The sequence below is a fragment of the Dipteris shenzhenensis genome, chromosome 9 (genome assembly GCF_047967505.1).
Source record: "Dipteris shenzhenensis isolate YYH24624 ecotype China chromosome 9, Dip_SZ_1.0, whole genome shotgun sequence".
Classification (NCBI taxonomy): Eukaryota; Viridiplantae; Streptophyta; class Polypodiopsida; order Gleicheniales; family Dipteridaceae; genus Dipteris; species Dipteris shenzhenensis.
In genome coordinates this window covers 13086526-13105459 of record NC_141604.1, presented here as the reverse complement: position 1 = coordinate 13105459, position 18934 = coordinate 13086526, and the positions used below count along the sequence as shown (strand labels likewise).

The following is an 18934-nucleotide window of genomic DNA, read 5'->3' as shown; positions in this document are numbered from 1 at the left end:
AGAGGTGGCTAGAACAGTTCACTCCACGGGGCATTCCTTTGGTGGTTGCAGGCCTTTTCTCGAACTCCTCGATACACTTCTTTTCCGTCGCCAATGATAGAGCAGAGAGGCCGTTATCGACCCCCAGCTTCCTTGGTAGTGCCTTCGCATTGTAGGGTTGCAAGGGAAGACGTGGCATATAGACCCCCTGATTGTGCAGGACCAGGATTGGAGACTCTGGATATGGGAGGGCCGTTCCTTGACAGAGGTGGAGTGGGACCCAGGGGAGTGGCGCTGGCCACCATTGGAGACCTCAGAGAACCCTACCCCCTTCTTCTCTTACAGTGCGCGTACGGGTAGGCGTGCTCTTGGGGCTCTCCAGCACGGGCTGCCCACACAGGCACATAGTTGGTATGCCCAGGGGATATCTCTGGTGTTTCTTCGCACTTTCTGGAAGACTCTTTGGGCTAGCTGGCGGCCGAGGAAGATCTCCTACTTCCTTTGGATGGTCGCACACAAGGGGCTATCAGTTGGCAGCTGGTTGAGGCAGATGGGGCAGAAGGGGCATTGCCAGATGTGTTTTCAGGAGGAGTCGTCCCTGAAACACTGCCTTTGGAGCTGCTTGCATGCGCAGACAGTTTGGAAGGGAGTCATGGGGATCTTAGCGAGGGCTGCACCCGAGCTAGGACCGATCACTTGGGGAGCCGTTTGCTAGTGCAGCACTGAGATGGGACATCACTTGGCTTATGAGTTCTCTAGACAGGACCCCGTCTTCTTCATCACGCAGGCCACCTGGGCATACATGGACAGCTTCCCTTGGCATTTGACAGAGACAGATGCAGGAGCGATGACTCGGCACCCAGTTTGGGAGATCATAGGGAGCATTGCAGGCTGGCATATCTGGACTTCCAGATGCGCGCAGACCGTAGGAGATCAAACTTCTTCTGCTACCCAGACCCTAGCAGACATTTGGAGCACGATCGTTCATACGCTCAAGGGTCAGTGGGATCGGATTCAGGGGGAGTCCCGGGCAGGGAAGGAAAAGAGACGGCGCTTCCTTCGTGACTGGGACCACCGGGAGTTGTTCTTCCAGCACTCTACTCAGAGTCTTCAGTGGCATTACGCCCCCCCATCGTGGCTGTTTGTCCACTCTCCGACGATTATGCCCTGAGAGGCTTGTAATTAGCATTTTGGCTCTTTTCTCTCGGGCTGTATCCATTTTGTGATTACAGCCCGCTGGCCTTTAGGCCTTCTTGTATTCTCGCTTTCAAGTAATATAACTAGCACTACTTTTTGCACAAATAAGTGTTGTACCATTCAAAGAAATCCTAGCAATGCTTGGATATGGTATAGCTTTCTTTGTATGCTCTCCAACCCAAGAGAAAATAGACACATCAACACTAACCTAAAAGCCAAGATACATGGTGGAAGTATTTCTAGGAACCTAGATGAAGCCTCTGTGAGCACTCCAATCTGGAGTGTCTTGCTCAACACTTGTGTAGATACCTTTTGAGTTATCCCACGTGACAAGTCCCCCTGAGGCTACACAAAACTTCTCAATGGATATGGTAGTGATGGATATGGTAGTGATAGTAAGATACATTGATCTCCACAAATTGTCACAAGCATACCATCTGCAAACTCTATATCCAATAGCTCCTACTCCAATCTGATAGGAAGAGATAGCCCCAAGGCCAACTGGTAGCTCTTGTTCTTGTCTTGCTTGTCATTTCAACTTTAATTGGGAAGCCTATTATAGCAAACAACGAGGCACAACCTTAATCAACAAGCCTATGATTGCAAACAACTAGCACAACTTAATCAACAAGCCTATGATCACAAACATCTAGGCACAACTTTTTCACACTCAGTTCACACTTGCCCTACCAAAAACTCTTCAATGTGGAGGAATAAGAAATACGGTATATCACCAACAAGGAGGGGTGTGATTGGATGCTACTAGGTATATTGAGTTAAAAAGGAAAGACTTGAAGATCGTGAGTCCAAAAAACTATAGTGCTCTAATCCATGTCGAGAGGAGACATGGATGCTTGATAAGAAATATGATGCATGTGGGGATAGTATTGGGGCTGTTTTGCACAAGATGGTCATGTGGTTGCATATGAGAGTAGCTAATGCACAATGTTGAAACACATCTACGAGTATGAAAAAAGAACTAAGTGCAATCATCCATGCACTAACAACATGGAAGCACCATCTCATTAGGGAAGATTTCATGGTAAAGATTGATCACCAAAGTCTTGGGGCATCCCCCTATGTTTTGCATGTGAGTTCTTGAGACTCACTGTTGTACATGGAACCTGATCTTTTTTCAGAGATTCTTTTTGGCCGTGTTTCAAACCTAGGCATGCTTATACCCATTCCATGAAGGGGGGCTAGGAAGGGCAATGCCCCCTCTAGGACGTCACCAAGGGGTTCCAAGGAGGGCAAAAAATACATGAAAATTAACACAAACAAAGCTATAAGAAAAACACATTAGGTGGGAAATTTTTCTTTTTACGTTCCAATTGCAAATTTTACATACTCTTTGGAAAGCAGAATCTGGTGGCAGACCTCAAATATATAATGTCACTATCGCTTATCATAAAGAATTGGATGCCATGTGAGAACAATATTCTTTGGATAAAGACTTTAGCGAAATAGTGAGGAATGATATGTCATGACGGATGCATGATTATGTGTTACCAATTACTTAAAATGTAGGGATGTCATGCATCACCCTATGCAAGACACGGAGGAATTACCTCTACCACACAAGCATTATAATAGTATTTCTATAGGCTATGTGATTGAATGCTTGACTATTGAAAGGTCAAGTACGATCAAGAAAAAACTCCAAGGCTGCCTATGTTGCTTCTTATTCTCGGAGCACCATGGGAAAGTATTGCAATGGATCTTATATTTGACTTACCAAATCCAAGTTTGGGAATAATGGCATTTGGACCATCATTGACCAAAAGACTCTGAAGGATGATTGATGTCATTGCTCATTGTCTACAAGAATTTTATAAATATGGACCCTTTTGTTTTGTGGTGTGGATAGGAAAAAGGCATCAAACTATTAAGGTGAAGATGCGGCTCAACTATAGTGATGATTGTGAATCGTAATTTTGGTTAGTGTTGTTTGTATGCTTATATTGCACTTGTCCCAGGTGCAAATGCCCGCTTATGTTCACAAGACCAGAGGCATGGCCAACAGGTGTGACAGTGGCACTTGTCCGACGCAAGCCCACAACAAGGAAACCACAGCAAACCACACATACTGGCTCTCGCCAATGCTATCATGGGTTCTATGCCACTGCAGTCCCATACATCATCGGGACCTCCCGTGGACTTGACTCCTCTACCATCATTTAGAGGACCACCATAGTGATGCCACACCATAATTGATGGCTATAGTTATACAAGCTATGAGGTCATGGAATATGGCCTTGAGGAGAAGGTTATGATGTTTCGAGCCTACTAGACTTGTTGCTCTTGGGTATAAGGTAGGTTCAAGGTGAGTAAGCATCTAGTAGGGATATTACCTTACGCTAAAACTGACTCTAAGAGCAAGAGGAAACATAGAAGATAACCTCACAAGAGTGTAAGTTTTTCTTTAGAAGGGTTTCCGCTTAGACATGCAAAAGGAAAAGATCACGATTCTTTAAAACTGCCTCTCGCTACATGTTTCCATAATTCTGATTAGCTATAGATCTTGGTGTGCCTCCTACTTCAAGGGAACCGTTTTTACAACATTGCTCATTCACAAGTATGAGTCGTATCAGACATGAGGCAAATCTAGAAGCAGCTGATGAAACGCCAGTAATACCCTTCCCTCTCTTACTTTAAAGTTTGCTAAAGCTGACACAAACGTTGCACACAGAAAGCATGCACCCTAAAAGCCATGCCAGCAGAAGTAATAGTTCTTTACCTAATTAGTAGTATTGCCTCGTCCCTTCACTTGGCTTGATTCTGGTTTGGATAGCCTTTAGAAAAGACAAAAGTGTTGGCCTGTGTGCATCTATAAACCTTAAAAACCAAAAATATTTTCGCATCACTATCCACGACACACCCCCATTTTATAAAAAGTTATTTTCAGCTAAAACAAAGTTGTTTTGGCAATGTATTCAAGCATTAAAACTTGTCCATTCAAGGACACATCAATATCCTGTTTTATTGCGGTGGGGGCTGCTTATAATAAAGATCACAAGATAGTGATCTTCTTACAATTTAACATTGGGAGCTTCTCAACAAGCAGTTGATATAACTCCCATTTTAACACTCATCCATTATAACTATTGTAGATATTACATGATTTCACTCAACTGTGATTTTGGGTTGTTTGAATCATCCCCACATAAATATATAGATAATTTCTCCTGCAACACCCATGCAAAGTGTACCTACATAACAGCTCTCACATGAAAACAATGATGCATGTCAAGGTTGATAGTGACCTGTCACAAGGTAGTAAAAATTGTGGCTTATTAGAAAATATCATAGATGTCTCCTGTAAGAGCAATGATACTTGACCCCACCGCCAATATGACCATAAACCATGCTGTCCACTTATTACTTCTTGTAGCAATTCCATACGCATCTCTGCAAAACATAATTTGTGTATCAATACCTAAACATCAATTAAGCCCAGGTGAAACGTGCAGAATATATGTGCATTCATATATATTTGTATGTGGCTATAGCGTCCAAAATCAAGTGCTAAAAACAAAACAAATAGTGCAATTTTAAGCTTATGACAGTCAACCACAACATTGAAACCATAAAATCTATCATGCATAGGAAGAACTGACTACTAGGACATCCCCACCTCCATGATCAGCACCCAACGGTGGGTGTAGACCATGAATAAACATTTACTTTAACACATACACACTTGGCCAGACACAGAGTTACATCCATCCATACAGACATTTTTGTATCAAAGCTCCATGAAGGACAGACTCAGCCAAGATGAAGACTACCACTGAAGGAGAAGGATAATGAAAAACACAATCTGCATTCTCTTCATCCAAGTTACACCTTCTGTCAAGCTAAGATTGTTTCATTTAGTCTCCCAAAGTAGCATTTCTAAGCAAAAATTATTAAAGAGGAAAGCCGATAGGGCAACTCACCGCTAAATACAGTAAGAAATACCGCATCATTATTACTAATAACTGTAATCAATAGACAAACGACCTAAGATTTCTCATATAGAGGTTCTAATAATCCTTGAACACTAAACAGAAGGTCACAAGTGGTAAAACTAGCCCTCGTATACATGTTTTATTGAGATGTAACTTCAACCTCATGGGAAAAGGCTTGAAAATAAGCAAATTGCAAAATTTGCAAGCCCCCCTTCTTTTCCATTTTGAAAGAATGAAAAAGAAAAACAGGCGCACCAAATTACAAAGAAGCCTGACATCCAATCATGCTCTACTAAACAAATACTTGTGCAGAGTATAGTTAGACAACCATCAAACCCCAGGAAACACCTAGTAGCTGAAGTCCACAGTGTAGGTAGAAAGAACAGCCAAGCATAGCCATCCGTGCAGTCACAAATCAAATTCAAGAATTGCATGCTCCAATATTCCAGAATATCAAGCATGCCTAAAAAACAAAAAGAAGCGTAGATACCTTAGCACAAGAATTCCAGGAAAGATATAACCAAGGCAGACAGCTGAGGTAGACCCTGTGATTTGAAAGGCATCCCAAATATCCGGCACAAAGGATGCACCAAGAAAGGATAACAGAACAAGGCATGCAGTCAGCAAGAAAAATCTCCGTCTGTCCTTTGAAAGAGGTGCAGCCCTTGGAAAGACAAGCCCATCAAGATTAAGACGGAGTGAGAAATGCAGCAAGGGGAAAACGAGCATGAGATGAACAGCATATCCCACGCGGGTAATGTCTGACAATACACTGCTATAAGGCACACCAAGGTCAACATCAAAGTTGGATAGTATGTCACTCAATGTGTCATCTCCAAACAAGAGATAACCAAACAAGCTTGTTGCCAAGTATATGCTTGTACATAGAACGAGAGATGCTCGGATAACATTCTGAGAATGAGATGCCTTCTCCAGTTCATTGAGTATTGGGTGAACTGTCAAAACAGCACAAATGAAAATCAGCCATTTTGCTCTACAGAATTGTCCTTCAGACTAAAATATCAAAAAATCAATTTCTTTGCTATTCCTAAAAGATATACCGGAATGATGACAAATGTATGCTGTCACCACAACTGGAACCACTGCGAAATAATTGAAGATGGTGGATACATTAGTGTCAAGCTCTGGAAACAGTTTGGGCATACTGACACTTCCAGCAGCCAGTTTGTAGATTGCGATTGCCACCAAAATAATGACAAACAGGACAGCCAGGGCAACCGACACAGCTGATGAGAGCCTCAATGAATCTGGAAAACACAACGGCAACACATTAAAAGAGTACTTCGAGCATCCATTAACAACCGACATTAAATTAACACATGACTGAGAACAATGGCAATGAGTAAGAAAGGGTTAGAGAGATGGTAGTACATTCATAACAAAAAATATAAAATTAACACACTACCAAACAACATTATCCTGCTCTTCCAGGTAGTACTGGGGTAGACAGCATTGACATGAGGACACATTTGTTGCCAAGAAAGCTTGTACTTAAATAGGGGTAGGAAGTGTGAGAAGTCCCCAATGTACTCAGTGTTATTCTCAAAAAATAAGATAGCATATGGCCCTCAAACAGTCAAATACAATTGATTTCACTAAATTAGATTTTAGCAAAGGGCTTAGGGTGGTAAAATCTATGAACCTTATTGATCTACTGGAAAAAGCATTTGCGGGAGGGCTGATGGGGGAGGGGGAAGGAAGCATTTGTGGAGAGAAACATAAAAGAAACTTTCAGGGAGGGGGAGGAGCAAAATTAGAAATGTGCTCATACAATTGGGGCTGATGGGGACCCTACCAATTGCCATTGCTTGTCATTGAATTTTACGAAGGCACTTTGGCAAATGGCGTAGCACCAACTCTGCATGCAGGAAGAGTACGAGTAGTCATAGAACAAGGAAGAGTACGAGGAGTCAATAGAACGAGGATTCAGGAAGAGTACAAGTCATAGAATTTAGTATTTCTCTGGCAGCTTCTTTACTTATGAACCTTCAACGAGCCAAAGGGAAGCCTTCCAAAAATGTTGGCCATAGAACAGTCTCAAGTGGTCAATTGGTGGAATAATCTCAGCAGTAACAGGGACACTCTGGACAGCAAGCACGGCAGAACAAGCAGTGGCTAATGCACAAATGAATGCAGTGGACGGTGGCAATTCGTGGCATGGTCAGATTCAGCATGAGGCAGCAGTTCGTCAACCTTGTGCAATGGTGGGGAGGGGCCAGCTGGTTGGAAGTAAGAAAGCAGGTCAGATAGAGCAGGCACGTGAGACCAGGTGGGTGGTTGCATAATCCCGTCCTTGCATACAATTGGTTGAATGATGTAGTGCTAATTTTCAGGTACTTTTCTTTCCAAATTATTGGCTCTCATAAATTGGCATTCCACTGCATTTCGTGGCATGGTCAGATTCAGCATGAGGATTTGTCAAAGACATGCTCTTCTAACGAGGTAGGCAGCAGCTGACAGAGGCTGGTCGGCACTGGCAGTTCATCAACCTTGTGCAACGGTGGGGAGGGGCCAGCTGGTTGGAAGTAAGAAAGCAGGTCAGATAGAGCAGGCACGTGAGACCAGGTGGCTTGTTGCATAATCCTGTCCTTGCATACAATTGGTTGAATGATGTAAAGCTAATTTTCAGGTACTTTTCTTTCCAAATGATTGGCTCTCATAAATGGGCATTTCAAGTCTTCTCCTGAGATTTTACATTGAATGCCATTTAATCATTTTTTCCAGAAAAGAACATTGTATAAATGCTTGAGAAAAAAACATACAAATCAGCAATCCATGTGGTGCTGATCATGGAAGAGGTACTTCACCTGTAGCCAAGTCCAACATGCCAAATAAGTCTACCTCTAGTTCCATCCCACGTTCAACTATACCTTAGGGATCTATACTATCTAAAACTTCATCCTCTAATGGTGACGATGGTCTAGAGGATGCACTAGAAGGTGTACTAGCCATGGTTCTCTTAAAAGACATGAATTGGGATCTCCATCTTCTTCTACAATGTTTGATGCATCAAACAAAAGCATTGGCATCTCGGTCTCCACATCTCCAAAGGGCAGTTTATTTACCACAATAACGTGAACCACATATCGCCATCTTCTATTAAAATGATTTGACCACCTAAAAAATGCAATTATATCAAATCAGGTACTTATACATCCAGCGAATACCTTGCTTTGTGCATACATAGAAGACACATACAAGACAAGCCTTGCAAAAATGCACCCACCTCTCAATGGTCATACGAGATCCCATCGTCCCTTACTCCCATATGGCATGCAAGGTGTAGGTAATATCTTGCCCAATGGCGATGAGGGTGGCTATCCTGTCCCAAAGTGATTGTGTTGGGTTGATGGATCAACCCCCCTTGCCCAAAGGGCCCACTACTCATTTGCCCCCTATCCAAGTCTAGTAACCAATTGACCTTGGTAGGGTACGAATTCGAACCAGAGTCCACACAAGCCACGAGATGCACCCGCAAACAATCCATAAGGGTTGGAGCTAACAGCTCGCCTCCTAGCCGTAGGCTAATCATGTCAAGCACTCCCCGAGCTTGAGGTTTAGACCATTGAGAGAGCCAGATGGCTTTGAGGTCCAAGCAAGTGTCCCCTACCACATGCCCTTCACTCTAGCTACTGCTCCCAGCTATGTCCCAAGGAGAGTCACTCCTCAGGACCCCTGACACTGAGCCCCTGGGCCATACTTAAAGACTAGGCATTGGCTATCCTTAAAAGTGAGTAGCCTAAACTTTAGCATGCATGCCCAAAATAGCTTTACTTTACTTGGGAGTCATGCTTTGCCTTACTCAGCTCAGCTATGCCAAGATTAGCCATGCCATTCATAGGCTAGCTCTATTTAGCCAAGCCCTTAGCAAGCTATTTTAACCTACGGGATCTAAATCGCATCCATGCTAGCTCTAGTCTCAACCCTAGGTTATCTCAAACCCTGGGTTGGACCACGGTCACTAACCTTAGATCCAATTCATGATCCCAAGTTAGTCTAGCCTAGGCTTCAACATAGTTTAGTTAAGCCTAGGCCCTTGTTAGTCCTGTTATGGACCTAACACCATCCAATTCTAGGTCTCCGTCTGTTGTTGGCTGAAGAAGACCCCCCAGCCCCACTTTGTAATGCATGAGCAAAAGGAGACGAGGGATCAGTGCAAATATGAATCCTTAGGGACACCCCTGTACTAAAAAATTATCCATACTAGCGCATGGGAGCTAAGACTCTCTGTAAACCAACCTTCCAAGACCCAGGGATGGTGGAGTCTATCTGTAGCTGACGGCTCTTGCCCATGCCTTTGTCTCAATGTGGAGACAACTCCATGCTCCAAAAGAAATGGCCGGGCCACTGTCCCACTATGCCTAGCCAATGTGCCTCTGTTGCCCTAGCATGAAGCCCTCCGGAAGCCAAAGAAGGGTCTAGCGCTCAAACTCCTCACGACACCAAGGGCTGGCCCGGATGAGTCCCCCCACAGAGATGCTGCCAAGCTCGATGTCCTCATTAGTGGTGAACCCTTGCGGGGGGCGGGCCTTCAAGAAAATTCACCAATGAAAGACTTCTTTTGCAGGGCAAAGTTGCACGAAACGTTTCCATGTAGGAAACGTGGTAGTTTTGAAATGTGTTTGAAACGTCATTTGAATTATTAGGAAAAGGCAGAGGTAGGATGAATAACGTATGTTTGTGCTCACATACACAAGCTAACAATTAAACAAAACATGCACCATATAGGCTAGACGTGTGTGCAAGGGGAGTGTGCATGCAAGGTCACCAAGAAATTGTAGAAAGCACATGCCATCCAATTGTTGATGGATTGAGACAGCAAATACAATTATTGGAGAGCACCGATCAATCAATGGTCAAGCAATTGGATCTTGGAGGGCATGGAGCAAATGATCCTTGAAGATAAGATTCGTATAGTGCATCAAGGAATTAATTGTCACCCATGTAGATCGTCTACTCCAAGTCTTGTGTTACTTCTTAAGCGTTCGCTATGCACCCGATACATGTTTACATGCGTCACCATCGTAGAGCAGAGCTTCATTAATGCAATAGCCTGCAATCATCTCTTGTCGATACTTGCCTCGTTGCCTTTTCTTCTGGCGCACTTGTAGATTAGGTGTTTCCAAAATATTTCCAAATTTCAAAAACGCCCCAATTTCGAAAACGTAGGAAATGGGGTTTCCCAGGTTTTTGGGACATTTCTTGCAACTAAGGTGCAGGGGGATGTTCTTGAGAAGCCCCCTCTAAACCAAGAGCTTCCAAGGCTCCGAACTTGGGGTGACCTCGCACTACCAGCTTGCCCAAAAGGGCTCTGCTGAGCATCTCCGGGTCTATGATGCTGCCGAGTCCTCCCTATCCCTGGGGCATGATCACCATTTCCCAACAACCTTGACCTAGTGTTCCTTGTGCCATCCGATCCTACCCACAAGAAGTTGCACACCAAGTGCCTGGTCTGTCCTATCAACCCTATGAAAACACCAGCACGAGGCTATATAATAGGCCATGGCCAGTGGACCTAGTGGCCACAATTTCTCGTCTCGCTAGGGTTAGGCGGAACTCCAATACAACAACTTGTGAGACACTCTCAAAAGCATCTGGACAATTTGTTGCTCCGCTAAGATGTCAATGCCTACCTAGCAGCCTAAGCACCTCGTTGTCTGACCCCACGGGATCTAATGGAAGTCAAGAGAGACCCCCAAATCCAAGGAGATCTTGTGCATGAGATTTGCAGCTCATCAATATTTCTCTGAATTGATGCTACTATCCAACTGACCTAATCGTCCTATGGGGGCAAGTCTGACTATTGCCAGATCTTCGCGATGGCTTGTTGTACCCCCTCATCCTATAACAAAGCATCGAGGATCCACACCCAGGACGGGGCTGCTCCAAGTGAAGCACGATCGGGGAGTGATTTGACATCGTTGTCCCACCTAGAATACACGTGGCTCACCTCATTAATCTCCCACGTAGAATCTTCCGAGTCTCTCTATAGCAAGCCAATGTCCCATCTACTTGCATCAAATAAATTGTCCTAGGAAGTTGAAAACCTCATCCCTTTGACGAAACTCATCCCCATCCAATGTCTCAAGAAGGATCTCCTCCGGGCATGGACTCTGGGTACTCTACAATCACCCTGAGCTAGGAACGCCATCGTGTGCAAGAACCGAGGCTATTGTAGTAGGCGAGGACTCCAACACTGTACCAAAGCAACCTCCTATGGAGGACAAGATGGAGTGATACTCTGTGGACAGCCCCGGAGATGGGAACCATGGTACATGGTGTGTCATATCCATATCATCAATTGTAAATCATGATACCATAGTATGAAGGTGAGCTCCCTCGATACTACCCAAGCCCTAGTGCATCATAATTTGATTTTCCTCAACCCGCATCTGGTATTCTAATGAACGGATAGATGGTGGTGACCTTCTAAATGTGGTCACCCTCTAACGCCAAGCTTTCTTGGATCCAATCACAAACTTGGTGTGAGGCCAACCATGTAGATGGCAATCTTCACCTGCAGCTGGTTCTTTGGGAGAGAAAAATCCAAATGCCTGTGGGAGCCGAGGGAGCCGCCGTAAGAGCCCCTATAGCCAAACCAGAAGAAAGGTCACTATTAGGACTACGGTCCCTAGGATCAAAACAAAAATATGCTTCTGCTAACTGGAAGCTCCCGTTGCTTGCCTGAGCAAGGGTATGGATGGGTGGGACCCCACAAGGGCAAGCTCTCACCAAATGTTGCATCTACTTGCATTGAAGAAACTGTCCTAGAAGGTCGGAAACCACATCCCCTGATGAAACTCACCCCCCATGGGCAGGGACTCTGGGCACTCTGTGTAATGAAGGGACAAAAAGGGGCAATTTAGAGGACCTTTAGAGGGCTCTTAGGTGGGAAATGTGGAGGGACCATATAAGTCCTCATCCACCTTGGTGTTTGTAAGCAATGCTCACTGCTGAAACACTGGGTTTCTTGGAGACTGCTTCAGGCTGTGGTTTCCTGGAAAGTGCATCAGCCACGACATTTTTGTTACCCGGCACATGTACAATTTGAAAATGAAACATTGAGAGGAAGTTAGCCCATCTCATGTGCTTTTCAGATAATTTTCTCTGCATGAGAAAATATCTAAGTGACTGATGAATCAGTTTGCACATAAAAATCAGCTCCAAGAAGGTAATGTTTCCATGTGGTCAAAGCATGTATCGCCTTACTGATACGATAGGGAGATATATTAGGCGGTGAGCTTCCTGGAATTATATCAATTTGATGATCCTCGGGCCTCTTGGGAGGTAATTCTTGAGGAAGTGCATCTGAGAAACAATCCTGAAAATCTGAAATAAAAGCAGCCCTTTCTCTATCTAAAGCAGAAAGAGTAGAGCCTTCCTGAACTGGTTGGCTGTCCTCTTTGACAAAAATCAAGTACGCTGAAATATGACGCTTTATTACATTGGAAATACAAGAAGCTGAAACTACAGGGATGGACTCCCCTTTCAACTTTACATCAAGTACATGATTTTTGCCTCTATGAGTTAAAGAAATCTTCTTGTTTCTCATCTGCACATCAGCCCCCACCCTGTACATCCAAGGCATCCCAAGCAAAGCATCACACTCTGGCAAAGGCATAATGTAGAAGTCCTCTGCATCCTGATATCCCTGGATATGCATCCTCAACTTGCCAATGATAGGAGTGACAGGTGTGTCGAGTTCAGGGTTGGCCATATCACACATGCCGGATGGCCCCATTTCCTCAGGCTCGATGCCAAGCCTTCCTGCCATATCAGGAGTTATGAAATTTGCCTTTGCCCCAGAATCAAAGAAAAACAAACAATTCTGATTTCTGATTTTTCCCCATGCTCTGCACATCTCAGTCTTTTTCATTTCCTCTTCATCATGTGCGTGTGGCAAACTCCCAATCACATCTGGAAGAAGTCCTACAGAAGGTTTAGGCTTTTTGCCCTTCCTATCAGCCTGTTTATCACCATTCTTATCATCATCTAACCTGTCTCTTTTCTTGAATGGGCAATCATAAGAGCGGTGTCCCTCTCCTTTGCATATAAAACATTTGTTTTGCTCCATGAGTGACTTTTTCTCTTCATCAGATAACTTGGTACGTGGCTGTTTATTAGGCTGTCCACGCCTTTGACCAGCTTTGAATTGGGCTTTTCCTCCCTTTTGATCGTTTGCCATAATTTTTATTTTCAGATTTGATGTCCTTATCCTAGTGTTTGGCAACCCGTTTGTTGTCTTCTTTCTTGCTGTCCATAAAGCCCAAATTCTTCTCCTGCATCCATGCATATGCTGTCCTTGCATTCTCAATTAATTGAGTCATAGAACCCACCTTGGTTTTGATGCAATAATCACGTAGCTCACTAGGCAATCCACAACAGTACCTCTCTATTTGCTCTTTCAAAGAAACATGCCTGTAAAAGCTCAATGGCAGCAAAACATCCCAAAACCTCTGGGTGTAATCATCAAGATTCTTGCAAAGTTTGTATGACAAGTCATGCCAATGTGAAAGTACTTCAACTTCAAAAGTTGAAGTAAGCCAAGTAGAAGAGAACACTTGCTTAAATTCCAACCAAGTAGCAGATGCATCTCCATGAAGCATAAGGTTAGTGTACCACTTAAGTGCATTGCCTTTCAAAAATGTGGCAACCTTCCTCATCTTGGATGCTTCTGTAAACAAACCCCCAAGAAATGCAGCATCAAACTGTTGAAGGAATGTGAGGGCTTTGTACCTGTCCTGTACTCCATTATATGTATCAAACTTGACATGAGAACCACCATCCTTAAATTCTTTATATACATTTGATATTGGCTGTCCCAAAGATGGCTGTATATTTGCAGCATTCCCTTCACTAGGGAGAGCCATGCTTGGCTGAACATTAGGCATGGGAGCATATGCTGTGGCTTGCATGCCTGGCTGCATTCCCACATTGTCATACATGGCTTGCTTTCTATGCCCAATTGGCGGTGAAATCAACATAGCATCAAAGATAGAATCTGTACCAAAATATTCAGGTTGCTGCCTCAAATATGGCTGAGGTGGTTGAGCCACATTTATGGACTGCACAATATTATTTTGAGGAGTAGAAATACCCAAACCAAGGCCTTGTGCTGGCTGCTCATACTGTTGCACTGGATGTACTTTTTGTACCTCTTTCTCAAGTGCTCTTTTGGGCGATTCCTCTCTCTTGGAAGTCACTTTCTGAGTCATTTTTGATGGCTGTCCCTCATGGGAAACTGATGCATGAGTGTGCGGTCCGCCATGACCCGCCATGAGAAGCTGATGCTACTCACTCTTTCCGTGCTTGTGCTTTCTTGATTTCTTCTTCTTCTTGGCATTTGTTTGCACAATCTGAGCCAAATTTTGAGCCAACTGAGTCAAAGTAGTCACTGCACTTGCAAGCTGTGCATTCAACATAGTAGCATCATCTGACTCACTGCTAGAACTAGTATCACCGTTGAGCTCAGTTGTAGCTTCATGTGTGGCCTGCTCAAAAGGCATTTGTTGTGCTCCCTGCAGCTGTACACTAGCTGGATCATTAAGGCTTTCATGTCTTCTCCTTTGAGGAGTTGTGGAGCTCTCTTGCTCATGGGTACTCACCATGTTTATGATTGTAATATTCAGCTGTCAAAAAGTGCAGCAAAGATATCCTTCCACCAAACTACCGAGGCCCACCTCTTGAGAAAGAGTGTGTGGTATCCCGGCAATGGAACCAATGAAACCGGCCTCTAATCACTCAGAGGGCAGTGGAACTAAACCTTTAATCACTTCAGCACTTATTTACAGCTCACAAATCATATATCACAACCATTAACCATTGCATGATCACCATTTGGCATTTACCCATTTGTTCACAAACAAAACCACTGAAAAAGGGATGGAGGCTAGAATGCCCCTGCTCAACAGACATAGACAAGTGCACCCGATTGGCCCCAAACACCGTGGCGCCCCTTTCGGTATTTCTTTATATTTCACAGTGAAATGATTACAAGTTGCATTTGGGAGACCTTCCTTGCAACTGAGCACGCAGCCCCAATTCACTAAGCCTTCGCAAGGCTTTCAAGCATATAACACCATCACATAAGTGCACTTAACCCGTAGGCTCAACCCAAAGGCATTCTCTTTTCCGAGTGCGATTCCATTGGCTGTCCAGATGCAATCACACTACACCCCAACTGCACTCTCTTTGAGTGGTTTCCACATGGCATTCACAAAGCTTTTCAAAGCTCCAAAATAAAATCAGCAAAGTACCCAACCAAAGAATGACTCATGTAGCACTGCCTGGGCACCTGTGGGCCAAGAAAGAGGCGGCACACGAGGCCAACCAATAGCTTATGGCAAAAAGAAATTGCAGTAGCAAAATCACAACTCACCAGGCCCTGAAAACTCGAACCAAGTCCTCAATCGCCAAGAGGACATAGTAGCCAATGCCCAATTGCATTCTCAGCCAAAGAGGAGTGCAAAGGCACGAAGAAAGAGCATTTACAAGAGCCGACCAGCAAGAATTCCACTGAAAAATGCGAAAAGAAGCACTTCTGTCGCGAAGAAGTGGGAGTTCTTGGGCTCAAAAGAAGCGTGCTTCAGAGAGGAATGCATTGAGAATGTTTTGGAGAAGTTTCATCGCTGGAAAGTCCTCCAAAACTGAGAAAAACCAGTCAACCAGCGCGTCGGACCACTCGAAATTCAACAGAAAGCTGTAGCTTTGCAAGAGGAGAGGCCCAAGAGGCGGTAGAAGAAAAAAGGTCCTGAAAAAGCCACTTTTGCAAATTCGACCAGCAAAAGAAGTGCTCAGCTCTGCCCGTTCTACCAAACGCACGGAGGGAAAAGCATATCACTACGAAGGGGAGGCAGAGGGGAAGCCATCGGGCCAAACGGAAGTCGAGGAATCCAAACGGGTGAGGAGTTATGAAGAAAAACGGAATTCAGCTGAAGGAGGCTGAAAAACCAGTCCAAAATCTCAACAAAGGGAGAAGATGAGAGAGAAAACCACACATGTGAAGTTTAGAAGGCCCAGGAAGGTCCAGGAATGGCAAAGGAGCATGTAGAAGGCACTAGAGCCACCTGGAACTCTAGGGGGGCCACTGAAGGTACATGGCCCTCTAGGGGGCCCATTAAAAATGCCACATCATCATTTCCCAACAACCACTCTTTTAATTCCTTGGAATGCCTTTGGGCCTAGGGATTAATTACGCTATGTGCTAGGCACCATGCCGCGTTTAATTACACATTATTAAGCCCACGCTTGGACTTTTAAAACCAAATTTGTCACGGTCTTGTAGTACATTAAAGTACCTAGAATTTCACGCCCCCGTGACAGCCGCAAAGCATCTTCTTGCAGGATGTCAGGCCATCTTTTGGCTCACACTTTCTCCATCCATGCAGGCCGAGCTGTCTCTTTTGGGTCGACCAGTTGGAATGCATCCAGTTAGTGTTCCTTTCACCGCACCAGCGAGTATGCCTGGAGCTGGTTTTGGTTTATTTGGTAGCCCATACCCTGGTGATAGAGGTCAGTCCTCTTCTCAGCCCTATGGCATGCCATCATTCTGGAGAGATGCATTTGGCAAAGAGGCCCAACTAGGGGTTCATGTACCTATTGCTCCACTAGTGAGCACATACAGCTAGGCGCAGCTAGTGCATCAGATGGTAGCAGCTACTACGCAGCAAGGGGTTAGTGGTGGGCAGCATACCACTTTTGATGAGATGCGGGTAGATTCCCTACCTGAGGCCATCAAACTTGAGATGTCTTTCTCTGATTATGTGAACCTCAAGAGTGATGATGCTTGCACTTCTGGACATTACACACACAAAAATTTTACAGCCAAGGATGTCAAGGACAAATTCATAGTGCATAAGTTCAAAGGGGACACTCACACACCTAATGAGCTGGAGGAGTGGCTTACGAAGCCGGAAGATTGCTTCCGCTTCTACCCAAAGCAGGATGAGGACTGCATAATCTTTGCGGGTATGCACATGTAGGACTATGCACATACTTGGTGGCGGTATATGAGGGATTCACCTCAAAGACCAACCACATGGAGGGGTTTTAAAGAAATGATGGTTACTACCTTCGTATCCCCACTCATCTTGGATCAGCACTCGGCTGAATTCTATACATTGTCACAGACTGGTACAGTCTAAGATTACCTGCACTGGTTTTGGATACTTTCCTTATTTGTACAGGACATATCTGAGAAAGAGAAGTTGCATTTCATCCAGGGATTGAGTCCTTCCCTGGCCGCTGCACATGTGAAGGCACATAACCCTCAAACAAATGAGCGTGCAACCCAATTTGCAGAGGTGTTTGAGCCCAAATATGCCAACAAATATAAGATGGCAGTGGGCAGTGCATATGGAAATGCAAATAAGGCTGAGAGGAAGCCTAAGGTGATTAATTGGCATGATAGGAAATCAGCAGCAGCACCATTTCCGAGGTTTCCCACTGTTACAAGCAGTAAGATGCCATATGCTAAGCCATACATGTCATTTGATGCTAAGCTAGGAGCTAAGCCAAGTGCTGGAAACAAAAAATCAAAATTTAAACAACACAGGGGCTATTATGGTGGACAGCAGAAAGCGGGCAAACTTATGCTTTTAAGTGTGGTGAGAAGCGGACTCCTGCGCATCGGGAAGTTTGCAAAATGCGTAACGATGGTACTGCAAAACTTAGCATGATTATTGAGATATCAGATGATGAGGATTTAATGGATGCTTCTGAGACCTTGGATGCCACTCATGATGATTCAGAGGGTGCACAGGATGTGGAAGAAGCTCCAGATACTAGAGCCACGAAGGGTGCTGATTTTCCCTTTGATCCCGGTGGTACTATTGAACATAATATGCATGGTATACAATCCAATGACACTCAACCCACCTGTGGCATGCGAGGCCGTTGGCCTACAGTCTTTCATGTGGAGCATCAGGTTGCTATGCCTTTTCATGCGCGAGAGGATGCAAGTGGAAATGTTCCTGTAGACGAGGAGGAGATCTATTGGGATGCGCAGCAAACAATTTATGCTATCTCTTTTCATGCCTTGATGGGTGCTAAAAGTGCTGAAACTATCAGATTGAAAGGGCAAATTAATTGCAGGACTGTTCACATGCTTGTGGACAGCTGTAGCACTCATAGTTTCATCAATTCTAAGACCTTACAGAAGGTGGGACTGATTGCTACTGAGATTGATCATAGGCTGAGAGTAGAGGTGGCAAATGGACAGCATTTGATCAATAAATTTTGTTGACAAAATGCAAGGATCAAGTTCTCTAAGGAATATGAATTTGCTGGGGATCTCTTGGCAATGGACATGGGCCCGATAGATGCTGTCCTGGGCTACGATTGGCTAAAATCTTTGGGTAAAATCAGCATGGATTTAAATGCCCTATCACTCAGCTTTGTCCAGAAGGGTAGAACAATACCATTGCATGGCATTGCCACTCCTAAATTGCAGGTCATTTCAGCAAGGCAGTTGGCCAGACAGCACAGGATGGAGCATGCCCTCTATGCATTGAATGTGTCATTATCTCAGGGGGGTAGCATTACCCGTGTTGAGAATTGTGATATGCAGCAATTGCTCTTGGAGTTTGCTGATGTATCTGCTGATATGCCATCCCAATTGCCTCCCAAGAGGGATGTGGATCATGCCAGTGTCCTAGAGCCTGGCAGTAAGCCCATAAACAAAGCCCCAAACTAACTCTCTAAGGTTGAGTGGGAGGAAGTGGCAGTACAGGTGCAGGAATTGCTTGAGAAGAACTTCATCTCTCATAGCACTTCTCCTTTTGCCTCCC

At 44.5% G+C, this 18934-nt stretch overlaps 1 protein-coding gene across 1 annotated transcript in view; it reads right to left on the bottom strand.

Moving 5' to 3' along the window:
• Positions 1-4108: 4108 nt before the first annotated feature.
• Positions 4109-18934, bottom strand: part of LOC147898220 (amino acid transporter AVT6A-like) — a 42658-nt gene continuing 27832 nt past the window's right edge. Inside the window, exons 3-5 of the mRNA XM_087379414.1 lie at positions 6188-6394; positions 5617-6082; positions 4109-4584 (exon numbers count right to left, since the gene is read on the bottom strand). Coding sequence (XP_087235540.1) covers positions 4470-4584; positions 5617-6082; positions 6188-6394 — 788 coding nt within the window. The 3' untranslated portion in view covers positions 4109-4469. The remainder of the gene's footprint in view (positions 4585-5616; positions 6083-6187; positions 6395-18934) is intronic.